Here is a 14,236-nt window from a genome sequence, read left to right on the forward strand (position 1 = left end):
GCGACTCTCACAGTTTCTGACATTTCGAGTCAAGACGTCACCACTCGCCTCCGCCCCTACATCGCAACAATTCAACCGACTCACTTGTAAATTTATATCTTCGTATTTATTGTCGAGGTTGGTAACAAGACTGAGAGCGGTACTTTGGGTTTTGTTGTCGAGATAGTACATCATTCGACAACATTCAAGAAAGGCTTCTAAACTATGGGAGTTATCTTCTAGGAATTCTTTGTTGAGCTGTTTGGCGTCTTTTCCGTTGAACAAGAGCTGGGCCTCTTGTGTGACTACTTCTTCGACAGCCGCATCCCAAGAGCCTTTGTTTTGGTTGATCACTTCGTAAAACCTGATCAGGCAACTGTGTAGCTTTGGATTGTTCGGTGAGACTTTGTGGGCCCGCTTCAAAGACTGCAGCATCAACAGGACTTTTTCTGAAACGAGACGCCGCCAGTGACAAAACAAAACTTGTTCCCCCATTCGAACTCACTCTTTCTGTAGTACACTTCGAAAGCCATCAGATGGGTTTCTATCCGATTCATGGCTAGCGTCTGGAGCGGTTGCAGGAACTTAATGGCTTGTTCGAGGGGGTCTTCCACCTGCAATCCCACCCGTAACGACCCGAACCGCCCAATTTACACTCAAATACGCACCCTTGCCAGCTTGTCCGGGATTAATTCGTCTAATTGGGGCGCGTCCGCTTCGACGTCCCCTTGCTGTCGTGATTTATGGTGATGATCCCGTTTCACTTGAGCTTCCCTCGCTTGTGCGCTCTCCTGTTCCGCCTTCCTGCGAGCCTTCCGCTGCTTGTTCCTCAACTTTTTCAACTCGGACGGGGCCAAATTTTCTGCGGGAACGACAAAACATTGACCGGTTTGCAACCTTGCAGGAGGGATCGGTGCGAGATCACGACAATTTTGCGAAATTCTCAAGAGCTTTTCGTAACAACGATTGTTTCAAATTAAAATCACTTCCCTCTTTCACGTTAACAAAAGCGACCGTTTGAAATGGATTGTTCTTGTAGGAAGGTTACCGGCGCAATAAATCAACTGGCCTAATATTTGCCACCTTAGGGCGCTTTTTACCGCGCGCCGGTAGTACAACAAACAAAGGTGATTTACTGATTTGTTACGGTCGTTTTTGGAATGACGATTCGATAAAATAAATCATAACCGGGTTAAGGTGTACCGCTGTTGGAGTAAAAGGGAAAGGGTTCACCAGCCGCGTTTCATACCGCGCCGTTACATCATAATTTCTTATTATATCGACATGACCACGCTTGGCCTACAACAAAAACTATCATTTTTACAATATTCCTTTTTCAGCGGACGGAGTTATTGTCAAAATTCGTACTTCGTGTGGGTGAGTGTGTGGAAGCGGAGACATTTAAATATGTAAATAAACACAAATATGGTCAACGTGTACAAGACGAATGCAATAATTATTATTGGATGAAGTAATGTTATGGCTGCACCCTTTGCGGATACTTTCTACGTTCTTGGACGTACAAAAACATCACAATAAGTGTCTTGTATCTGATCATTTCTTGTGAAAATTAAAAATCATGAAAAATGCCGGCTCGACTCAAAGTACCACGGCTAATTCTATAAAAGGAAATCGTTACATCATAGTCTGAGTGTGTGGGTGAGTTCTTATTAAAGTGTCTATCCTTTTAATTTCTTTAATTTACATAATACAGCCCGGGGGGTTGCTTCCGCTTTTTTGTTTTAAATCGATAGCGAGACAGGTCACGAATAAAATCGCAGTCATTAAAATGAAATTTGTGGGTGTGCAGCAACAAGAAAATAATTTCATAGATGAATTAATGTATGAATTGAAAAAACGTTTCCTGACAGCAGAAATAAAATAAAAAAAGAAGAGAACGAGGCAGCCGCAGAAAACGATTCATTTGAACTTAATTTTTGAATGCACATTCTTCAGTCTCTGGTCAGCACAAGCTTGAAAATTTTCGAATGCTTTAATTGCATACGACATTTTTAACTGGAAGGTAATAAAAACTCTGGTGGTACCATTATACTTTTTTCTTTATAATCAGATTTTTTTGTCAAAACTCAAAAGGGGCCAAAAATAGTCTAAATAGGAAAAAAGCAACACAGCACAGGATGTCATGATGAGTAGAACTCACAAACCAAAATATATACAGTGCCTTTTTTTTAACGCTGGCCATAGGGATTTACATGTTAAAAAGTTTAGGGTCTGTTAATGAGCTTTTTAGTAGGAATTTTTAAGTGAAATTTGGTAGGATATTAGATTAGTATTTTATAAATAAATTTCAGTTCGGCCCATCGTACAAAACAAAATACTCACGGAATTAGAGCAAAAATAAGTTTATTAAATTTACCACGTGGCTTGCCAAGTAGGCTAACGTAATGTAAACTCAACAAACGTCAAATTCTACTTCAAAAATATTAAACTACTTTAATTATTTTTGAATTTTGATTTCATTAATTGTTCAAACTGTCTTCCATAGGCTGCAAGACCACTAATCAAGACGATCATAAAAATTTTGTCGAACATTTTGTAACTGTAACGATCATAACACCTTCTGGGCAAGAAATAATGAAATAAATTAAAAGTACTTTTTTTTAATTAATTCCGAAATTATTTTATTTTGTAGTATATAAAATAAATTTAAATTGATTTATAAAATACTAATCTAATATTCTGCTAAATTTCACTTAAAAATTCCTGCTAAAAAGCTTATTAACACGATCCAAAGTTTTTGTCATGTAAATCCCTATGGCCAGCGTTAAAAAAAAAGGCACTGTATGTATTTTCAAATATGTAGGTTAATTTTCTAATTACATAACTGAAAATTTATTTACATTAGAGTACGGTAGGGGTATTTTACAGCGCGAAAACCATGTTTCAGGCACGAGACGAAGCCGAGTTATTTGGAGCGTTGTAAAATACCTCACGTACGACATTTGTACTTTTCGGCTGACCAAATGTTTTATTTTGCACTTTTGTAGATTTTTATGAAATAACAAACGTCAAATTTTTTGACATACAAAGCTGCCAACCAGATAGGTTGTATGTCCCCTATTATGATTATTTACATTTATCGGAAAAATACTACTACTATAATCTGTTTCAAAATCAAAAATCCACCAACAGTGCATTCTACCTCGAAAATACAATCGACAACGTCGCCAACTTTTGTTTTTAGTGTGTCTGCAAGTGTCAGAAAAAAGTGGGGTTATGAAATAAAACTGTTGGACAGTCGTTTTGGTCGTAGTTCATCGTGTTTTTTATTCTCATTTTATTATTTCACTCAAAAAGTATGATATGGTAGCTAAAACCTTTTTGTACATAATAATTATTTTGTGTTTCGTAAATAAACTCAACAGTTCAATGTCAAATTTTGGCGGGAGGTTGAGCCAACTCAAAAAAAAAAACTTTTTCTAGGGATTTCTTTTTTCTGCCAACATAACTCAACAGGTGGTGGATTTTTGATTTTGAAACAGATTATACATGTAATAGTATACAGGGTGATTCTGAAATTAGTTTGAAAAAAAAAATGTGGAGTATCCTTGATACAACATAATTCTGCGTAAATGACTTTTGGAGGTGAAATCAAAAGGATGGAAATTACCCTATATCCTTGTATTTCTAACGCCTATGAATAGGGAAAATTTGTCCGAATTTGTTCACTTCATTAGCAACCATTGTTTCATTAACTCCCCAATAAAGGCGTAGGCGCGTAGGTGCAAGCACACTGCTTTGTAAATGTTTCTATGGAAATGATCGAGAAGAGTAAGGTTGCGTTTGTGACTGACGGGCACCTTTGATTATTATTGTTGCTAAACTACCAAGATAATCAGGTAATCACCTTTAACTCAGCAGCGTACTAGCGATTTTGACCAAATTTTCAATCATTTGTATCTCGAAAACGAAAAAACTTTTATAAGAAAATTTTTTTGTGAATGACTTCTTCTCATCATCACCAATTACCGTTTTTTTTTTCCAAATTTATTTCAGAATCACCCTGTATGTGTTTTTTACACTAAGTTAAAGTAACGTATGAACATTTTAATTTTAAAGTAATTGTAAAAAGAGTAAATTAACCGTACGCACTACCGCACTCCCCCAAAAATTTAAAAGATCCGTCGGTAAATCGCAACTACCTTAACCTAGTAAATAACAATCGTGATATGAAATTTTGATGTCAGCCTTTTGTACATGTATGTATTTTGATAACACTCTGTATAAAATTATTATTATGCACTTCCACAAAAAGGTTTTTTATTGACAGGAAATGTCTTCCACTTCAAGCGCTAGCAGGAAATCTGACGAAGTTATTTTGGGAATATTTTTAAAATCCACACACGACAATTTCATTTTTATTTAATCTTATTTTTGTATCAAGGGTACGGTGCTGCAATTTCTTCCACTCCTCATTTAAATGTCAACAAAAATACTTCACCTACAGCCAAGTGTAGAGAAGGAAACTGTTGTGTCGTAACTTGAGTTTGTGGGTGAGCTGTCATTAAAACGTCTATTATTTCTGATTTTTGAGATTTACATCACAACAACCAACAGGAATGTTTCCGCATTTTTTTCTTTAAAATTGTAAAAAGTAGAAATTCCCAAAAAATCAAATAGAAACATAAAAAATTCATTAAGATGGCGTAGAATTCCATATACGTATATTTTTTTTAAACAAACAAATGCCTGTACAATGATGGTCAAACTGGAAATAACTCGGCATGACATACCATTGACAACCATTAAGGGGCCATCGAAAGGAAATTCTTTTTTTGCATCACAGACAAGTGTCTACAACATACCACTTTTAATTACGAAATCCGTCAAAGTAGGACCAACAACAAAACATTTTTGTTCATTCACAAAAGTTTTACGTCCACTGAACCGGCATATCTGGTTCTGTTACAATAACGGGTACCAAAATTCCTTGATCCAGTTATCTTAAGGACGTCGGTGTTTACAATTAACCGAGAAAAGATCTTGGGCACCTCTGGAGGGCCTGCGCACCGTTTTAAAAATGCTAAACCCGTCCTTTAGCTACGAATTAAGGTGATTTCCCGTGGGGCAAAGCGACCGTTTAAAATTCTATCACGTCAGAAACGTTCGCATGTCTGAGGGAAATAGAATGACCCTCGACGGGGTTCTGCCGCACCGCACAAATTTCGACGGTCATGACAAAAGTTTTATGAATTCTTGACGAAACATTATTGTTACTGTCGCGGAAAGCGTACCGTGCAACGAACGTTCTCTTTGCCACATTTCGGATGTAGTTTCGGTTTTTTACGCAGGAAATTACTTGCAAAAATGAACTCTCTTGGAGGTTATGACAACCTAAATACCCAAGCGAACATAAATGCAGCCACTCGACTAACCTCTCGAGATAAAATTAAATTTCTTGAAAGGCTTCGACGGCCTAAATGTCACCGTTGCTTGAATGGGTGCAGAATTTTCGCATCACCAAGGTGAGGTCATTTCCTGCTAAAACGTTCGAAACGTTGATTCTAATTGCAACTGCAACTTCATCAACACTCGGTACATTTTTGTGTGGAGCTTGTAAATTAGAGAGGGCGTCCGGTAAATGTAAAGTAAGAGTAACGTGCTTAGCCGTTGCTTGTCTTATTAATTTTCGAACCATGACCATGCAGTCCAGACATGACCAACAACTTCCTCTAAAACTATGAAAAATAATTATTGCAAGAGTTGAGAAGATGCCGTCAAAAATCGACCATGATTTTTTTTCAACATTCGGTACCTGATCTAGAGTGAAAGTACCATCTTGGGAGCTTTCTAACAAGACGACGGAAGCTCTTCGAAAAATCGAAACGGACCAATGACCGCACCGTCGTGAAAAATTAGATAATGCACATGTGACAAATGCAACGCAGACCGAGCAAGATTTCTCAATAACCGATCGATGTTCAATAATTCAAGCCTGCAGTCTCGTTACGCTTTCTTGTAGAAGCCGCCGAGACGCAATTTCGATTTTACGCAAAATCACATCCAATATCAATATAGAGATAAAAAAAAAAAACAGTTGGTAACCTTCACTGGTACCTATGCGAACACATTCCTGAATCGTTACATTATACGATAATGAATGACCACAATTTGTGGAATATTTTACAAGAAATCCACCAGAACCGCTCTTTTCTGGTTCCCGGAACAACTCTGCCAGGCGCATTCCATTTCGCTATTGCATCGAGAGTTGCACACTCAAAAATTTCTAATACCATTAAGGCGGACCATAAAACATTTTATTCGTCCAGTTGAGACGACATTTAACGGTAAGGCACGATTTCGGTGTGGTACCACGCCTAGACCAGTCCTCGGCCGTGCACTCTACCCCCGAGATCTGATAAAAGTCATGTTCAAATTGCCTCACAACCGGCACATTAGCACAAATAGCTTAATTAAGAAAAAACTCAATTTCCCAACCGCGTATCGGAATTATTCGCGTGTCCACAAATTAAAATAGAAGTGAAAGGTCCTTTACACCTGCCACAAAAGCTACCTACAAATTGTCATTTCGATCTTTCAGCTACAAATCGAAAGCGTTGGAATTGATGTAGTTTTTAAATCAATTGAAAAACCACCGATTTCCGCTTGATCGATCGAAGGAAACGGAAGCGAACAATGGAAGTTGAGTGATAGTTCGTCGCTCGTCCCGTTTTCCTTCAAATGATATATTTCGAGCTTTCGCATTTTTGTTGTGCAACCAATTACGTCTGGAAAATTTCCACATTCTCTCCGAGTTGAGCGAAAAAATTCAATCGACAAAAATTCAGATCGTTTAATCGACAGACCGTCGCGTCGACAATGCCTAATACGGATCCAATTTAGATTAACGACCCGGAAAGGCTGCTCCCGCCAATTCGATGATAGCCAGAAATTAATTTAAATTGCGGCGACGTCGGTTCATTTTAATTCGGCTATTACGCTACTTCCTGAAATGAACATCAATTATGTTATTAGTTACACCAGAAGTAAACGGGAACGTGTGCGCCATTTTCGCTCGCAGTAATTCGGAGACTTCGACGCTGCGTCGAGGAACGAACCGACAAAGTTATTCGCCTCGGGTGCTGACCCCATTCTGGTGAAAAATCACGAGGAAGGTTTTTGTGCGGAGGGGACACCAGAGGGTACGAGTTGGAAAAAATGCGACCACAAGGCACATATCTGATTTGCGGGACCTTGAGTCGGAATTGTAGTTGCAATCGCAAAGACCACGCCTTCAGGTGTCCGTTTAAAATTGGATTAATGCGGGCGCCGTGTAAATCGACCTTTGCAGAAGTATAGACAACACTTTCAATAATAGTGATACAGTGCAATTATTGCTTTGCCTTTGAAGGAGTTTACGTCAGGTATTCCCGTACCCGGAGTTCTAATTCTTTTGACACAGAAATGTGATGAGCATCTCAAAATTATACACAATTTTCAATTTTTATTGAAAAATATGTTGTTTAACAAAACAAAATGATGCTTTCCAAATATCCATTTAATTTTTTTTAAAATTTGAATTCATCACTGTAAATCACAGAGAAATGATTCTCTACGTACAAAAAAATGATGCACAAGTCAGTAAACAAATGAACTATTTGGAACAAGGTAAAAATTGTAGAGAAAACTTTCGAAAAAAGTCTCGCCTCGGCCCACCATCGCATTAGTAAAAAAACAGTTCAAACTGATCAACAACTTACCGAATTTGGCAATTCCTAATTATTTTTGATACAATAAAAAGAAGTCATTCGAATATTAGCTAAACCTCCGAACAGTTATTTTAAATTGTTAATAATAAACGTTAAAATAAAATTAACAAGGCGAAACATTAATTTAACAATGAAATTTTGTACATATTTCAAATTGTATTATTTTAAGAACATGCAACGTTTCGTTCTAATTTCTCACCCACCGCGGATTATTACTTAAGAAAATAAGGTTAGTTTTTCGGTACTTTTTGAATTTCTGTTTTGAATTTAGCGTCTATGAGTAGTGGTATGTACTAGTACAGTAAATGTTCTTGTATTTTTGTTCTTTAGATTAAGAACAGCAAGTACTACTACTGCATGTACAGGGTGATTCAAGTTTTACCGCCCGAGCGAAAACACCTACTTCTAATGGATTTAAAATTCTCAAAAAATTCAGGAATGATTGTGTATCGCTGTACAACATTCTGTAAAAATTTAAACTTTTTTATGAAACAGGTAAATATTTCGTTTTAATTCAATAACCGCTAGATTAATTTACATAATTTTTCGATGATAGTCCTTTCAAACATTTAGGAAAAATTTGGTGTCATTGAAATCATGAAAACATCACCAGTTTCCGAACTAAATGGAATTTGATATTAAAGTGCAAAATTTAGCAATGATTTATTATTAAATTGGGCGGTCACTTCCACAAAAGAGGTTGACATGGCTGGTCCCTTTAGGGACTTAAGAATTACTAGAAAAGTTGTCAACAGATGTCGACCCAACAATGAGGTATTTATTTATGACACTGCAGTTGTAAATCTTGGCCATTTTGTGTTCTTTGAATTAATTGTGAATTATGAGCGTGTCCGAATTTTTTTTTTGTATCAAAATCGATTTTTTAAATTTTATGGCTCTGAATGAAGTGATACGGGAAAATTGATTGCACATATTTGAAGCCTTATACGAAGGGAATGTAACCAACGTTTCATAATTTTTATTAATTTTTTAATAGGGTTTATCGTGCGGGCGATAAAACTTGAATCACCCTGTACTATTACATAGTATCGGGTGTTTTTTTAAATTTCACCTCATAGTAGGCGTTGAAGAGCCGATTGTGAACGCACCACTCGTTTAAAACGTAAGATTTTAAACAGCTGATCCGTAATCCGTAACCTGTATAGTGCGTTCACAATCGACTCTTCAACCCCTATGCGGTGAAATTTAAAAAAACATCCGTTACTTTCTGTGTACACTAGTGTAGTCAGAATTATAATCAATTCACGATGAATGTGGATTGTCATTTTTTAATTGAAAAGTAAGGTGATGAGAATTTTATTTATTTATTTATTTTTTTAAATTAACGATTGGATCCAAAAATATTGAGTTGTTTTGCACCCAACTTCTGTGTGTGAACGGTGTGTAGTCACTTATCTACACATTTTGATGTTTTTTATATGAAGCGGCAACTATAAATTTTACATTTGGTTTTAACGTCTACTTGGACTAGTCATTTATAATAACCCTGTATAATTTTTAAATTTTTAAAAATATTTTGTTGAGGTAGGTACAGTCGATGGACAAATAAAACTGGGACAAAAATGACAATCACATAAGTCTAAATTTACAAATTTCCATCGTTTAATTAGGGCTTTATCACAAATAGGTTAACTTTGGTATGACATATTATATAGACACTTACAAATATATTGACAATTCAATGGTCTGATTTACACAGATTAAATTTTAAGTGTCCCAGTTTTATTTGTCCATCGACCGTACATACATACTAACAAAAATTTTTTTTTTTGTATTCACTTTTTCGCATGTCTTCAAGAATGCTGGGTCCACTAACTACATACAGCAATTTTTTGTTGTTTCTCGCAAATTTTGTTTGTAAGGATATTCCATTTTTAGATAACTTGAAAATATTTTAACGAACCTCGTTTGGGGTACATTTGGGAGTATGTATTTTTCTTTATTGCAGCACGTTTTGGCCAAATGAATACAACCACTTTTAAATTCATTTTTTCGATTTGTCTCCAGTTGTTTCTACCTACCTTCATATATGGTTTTTTTGTCAATAATGTGACACTTATTTTTATTATTATGTATTTGGTAAATTTAGTTGTCCCTTTTCGGTATGAGATTGAAATTTTTTGTATACATTTTAGAAATTAGATCTCTAAATCCCTTCCTGTTTCTTAATACGACGGAATTAATTAGGGCAATGGATAATTGGGGCATGCAGGCACAAGACATTGCTATCCAGATGTATGCCAATTAAACGGAATCCACTCTACTTAGGTAAAATGAGAAAACTGCTTGAAATTTATTCCTCATTGCAACATTTGTACAGTATTGACAAACTACACGGCAAAGTGCTCCTACTTTTTGACGAAACATGATCAAATAAAATATAAATAGATTTTCGCAAAACAACAACAAGCAAACTACATTAGCAACTCTTTGTTACAGCAGAATTTGTTCACACTATAGAGTAATAGTTAATTTATTCTAGTTTTTTACTGACCGTACCTTATGAGAACATTTTGGTCTATATATGACAGAAACTTATTATTAGTGGTAAAAGATTTTGCGGTTTGTAAAAGAATAACTCCATACATATTTATTTAACTAAGTTATTATTTGAAAGATTTCTTACATACAATATTCATTTTATAATTTTTCCGTTGACCGCTTGTTAATTTCAATATTAATGAATTACTTTGTCTAAATTATAGTGTATTAATGGACCTCATTAATACACTATTTTTCATTAATCAACGATTTTTGCGATTTTGACGTTTTGATGATATTTTGATGTATAAAGAACCTCGAACATGCATTGTTTGCACTTACCAACACTGCAGCAGGTAGTGCAGCAGGGTTTTCTATACTTTATAGCTCCATAACTGCACAATTACGAATTCACTTTTTCAAAAGCCGACATTTTTGGTTATAATTCGCATGTCATATTTTTCAAAGGTAACTAGGTTTCCTTAGCAACCGTGATTTTTACGTGAAACTGAATGTGAATGGAGTTGACGTCTTCTGACATTCTTTGTGGAAAAGTGAATAGAAAGTATTGAAAAATTTAAAAATGGCCTACCCTGAGGACAAAAAAAGGATGAAGGTATTTATAAGGTGTCATCTTTATGGAAAAAGATGCAGTTGGTTTTGATTTGGCTTTAATTTCAAAATTTGTCACCAAAAAAAAAAGTTTGCGGTCAACGAAAAAATTGTGTAATCAACTCTTTTGTTAATGGGCGATTAATAATCTCAACTATTAAAGCCACTCATTCGCTACACTCGTTCGTGCTTTAAACAGTTTCGATTATTAATCGCCTTCATTAACAAACTAGTTTATTAAATAACTATTATCTGAATGTATTTATTTATAATAAAATATGTATTTAGAATTACATATTTAAATTTTTTTAAACTGTCATTTTTTTTAGTTGGAACCAAATTTTTGTTCACACAGAGACCAACAATATAATAAAAAACATATAGATATTAATTTAGGTGTATAATGAATATTAAGAAAAATAATAGATAGTATTTGTGTGATTTCCGCAATTAAATATTTGATTCACTACTTTTCCTTATGATTATTTCTGATGATTGCATTTTTAATTTAATTAATAGATTCAGTAATTAATTTTTAAAATAATATAATTTAATGAAAATAAAGATTAATTAAATGTAGCTTGTTATTTTAATAAGAATTAAACTATTTTTTTTGTTCGACACTGTCAGAATTTGAGAATTTTCTCCTGTGTGAACGGATTTTGATAAATTTGACAACTTGTTAAAACGAAACGTCAAGCTAACTTAAGAGATTTTCAGCGATTTGGAGTCTTTGGGGGGCTCGTCGAACAAAAAACATTGTATTCAACTCGTTCTTGTGTAATTTGGGCTTTTTTTGGCACTCGTGATTGGTTCACTCATGCCAAAAAAAGCCCAAATGAGTGAACCCATTTAAAACTCGAGTGAAACGAGAGTTTAAAAGGTCCACGAGTGCCAAAAAAAGCCCAAGTTACACACGAACTCGTTAAATAAACTACAGTACAACTTCGATAATCCGGACAGATATAGTTTTGAGCCTCGCCGAATTAGAGAGTTTTCCGGATTAGCGAGGTATATACATTTTTGACTACTTGGATTAAGAAAAAATCATGAATTTCATCAATGACAATCTACATATCTACATAATGTATTGAAGAATAAAAACGTACATTTAGAATGAAAAAAACTGTCATCAGAGGTTTTTTTAAATGGCAATGTCGCATTTTTACTACCGTTTTTTATAGATCTTTTAATTGTCTACCCAACGGTCAAAAAAATTTTCCATTTACATAAGAAATTTCCTGAAAAAACCTAATTTTTTTTAATAACATAACGTTTTCAAGGTCATCGAAAAGACCAAAAAGAAAACATCAGCAGAAATCTTTTTTGAAACACTAAATGACCTGTCTTTAGAATTTTTCAAAAATTGTGCGTTACGTTTTCATTTGGGTGTTTCCAGACTTTTTGGACACGCTGTATGTATTTGTAAATTATTTTATGCGGGTTTAAAATATGTGAAAATTTTTGTTTGTTTTCGTCTAATTTGGATTATTCATATTCGTTTTCATCATCCTCATGATTACTGTTTAAAGTTTCTTGGACTATTTGTTCATCTGTTAAATCACAATCGACATTATCATTTTCACCGAGTGCCCATTCTTTTTTTTTATTATTGAAACTTGTTAACAGTTGCACAATATTGTCATCTTCATCTGATATTATGTAGTTTAGCAAATCTTTTCGGTAAGAAACCTTAATATTTTGATTTGTCCGGATTATGGAGGTAAAAATTGCAAAGTGTCCGAAACGTGGAGGGCGCCGAATTATTGGAGTGTCCGATGTAACGTGTGTCCGGATTATCGAAGTTGTACTGTACTATTAATTTTAAAATGCAAAATGCAAATTAGACCCAGTTTCTGGAATGGTCCGATAACTTAACGGCCGGTTAAATCAAGCGTTGCTATAGAAACGCTAGAAAGTGGCCTATCACATTACATGATTTTTGTATTTATCGGAGAGTTAACTAATTGGCCAAATAAAATGTTTCCAGAAACCGGGCCTTAGTAAAATAAAAATATTATGTAAATACGGGGTGTCCCAAAAATGGCGTACTAACTACATACTTACTACCTTATCGAGGATCTTTAAATGTACATGAAAAAAATGTTTCCGACAAAAAATCTATTATTTTTATTATTATTATTCACGGTAATACAATGTAAACAAAGATATATTCGTACATCATTACCTTGAAATGTTATCATAGTGGATTTAAAATAATTTTTTCGATTTCCAAAGCTTCTAAATTCTCTATTACGCAAGATTAGATATTGGTAGTGAGTGATCTTGTACTTTGTGATAATATGTACGATGAGAAGTAGCTGCCATGACAATTTCATACATATATTTCAAAATAATTGACCTGTTAAGTGCCACGTTCAAAGACCTCTAAATCAGCAAATAAGTCCAATAGAATTTTTTTAACATTTTTCTGACGTTTACGGTAATCTCTTCTACACCGTAGTGCACCGTTAGTACGCCAATTTTGGGCCACCCTGTATACCGGGTGATTCAGTTTGGTATTCGCGGCCCCACATCTTTTTTGTTTTAAGAAAAAAGTATAGCAAACCATATATATTTGTAAATCGCTTGTGAAACTACAATAGATGATGTTGTCAAATCTTCTCTATTGAATGTGTAAAAAAAGTTGACACTTACATCAGAAAAAAATCGAGAAAAATAATAAAATATGATTTAATTTATTCGAAAGCGTTATTTTCTAAAGAGAGCTAGTTAGCCAAACATTTGTAAATTCGCATTATGTTGGTTCCCTGCATGTCACTATTTACAAGACAACCACGTAGCCAAAAAATAAAATGATTTGACCTGAGACTCGGACGAAATACCAAATCCATACTGAATTAACTATGCTAAATTCGCGTTAGGTTGGTTCCCTGCATCTCACTATTTTAAGAATTACATAGCTGAAAAATAAAATTATTTGACAGTGAAAGACCCGATCCATCCTGAATTTACTTTATTCGAATATTAGAATTTACACTTACTCGAATTTTACATAGTCACCTATTCAAATATTCGAATAATTCGAATACGATTCCCAAGACTCATCATGTCATTCATGCACTATCAAAATTCAACTACATATTTTCATCGTGTATGCATTCAAAGCGGTATAGTCAGGAAGAAGTTAGGTTTCGAAGCCAGATGTTATATCATAGTTGTTTATTTAAATGTAGGTTATAACATAGCTATTTATTTAAATGTAGGTACTTTAATAATTGACGCTATTAATGTCAAAATTCAATTGTCTCCATGGCTAACTAGCTCTTTTTAGAAAATAACACTTTCGAATAAATTAAATCATATTTTATTTTATTTCTCGATTTTTTCCTATTGCAAGTGTCAACTTTTTTTACACATTCAAATGTAGAAAAAAAGCTTTACTAGAATAG

General features: G+C 34.5%; 1 protein-coding gene across 3 annotated transcripts in view; it reads right to left on the minus strand.

The window, feature by feature from the left end:
* Positions 1-14,236, minus strand: part of Naa15-16 (N-alpha-acetyltransferase 15/16) — a 47,343-nt gene that overhangs the window by 916 nt on the left and 32,191 nt on the right. For 2 of the 3 annotated variants that reach the window (XM_069051561.1, XM_069051560.1), the window contains 3 exons: positions 648-841; positions 485-593; positions 22-428 (listed from right to left, as the gene is read on the minus strand). In XM_069051561.1, the coding sequence (XP_068907662.1) occupies positions 22-428; positions 485-593; positions 648-841 (710 nt within the window). The remainder of the gene's footprint in view (positions 1-21; positions 429-484; positions 594-647; positions 842-14,236) is intronic. The other variant, XM_069051562.1, reaches the window with a different exon arrangement.

The sequence above is a fragment of the Tenebrio molitor genome, chromosome 6 (genome assembly GCF_963966145.1).
Source record: "Tenebrio molitor chromosome 6, icTenMoli1.1, whole genome shotgun sequence".
NCBI classification, from domain to species: Eukaryota; Metazoa; Arthropoda; class Insecta; order Coleoptera; family Tenebrionidae; genus Tenebrio; species Tenebrio molitor.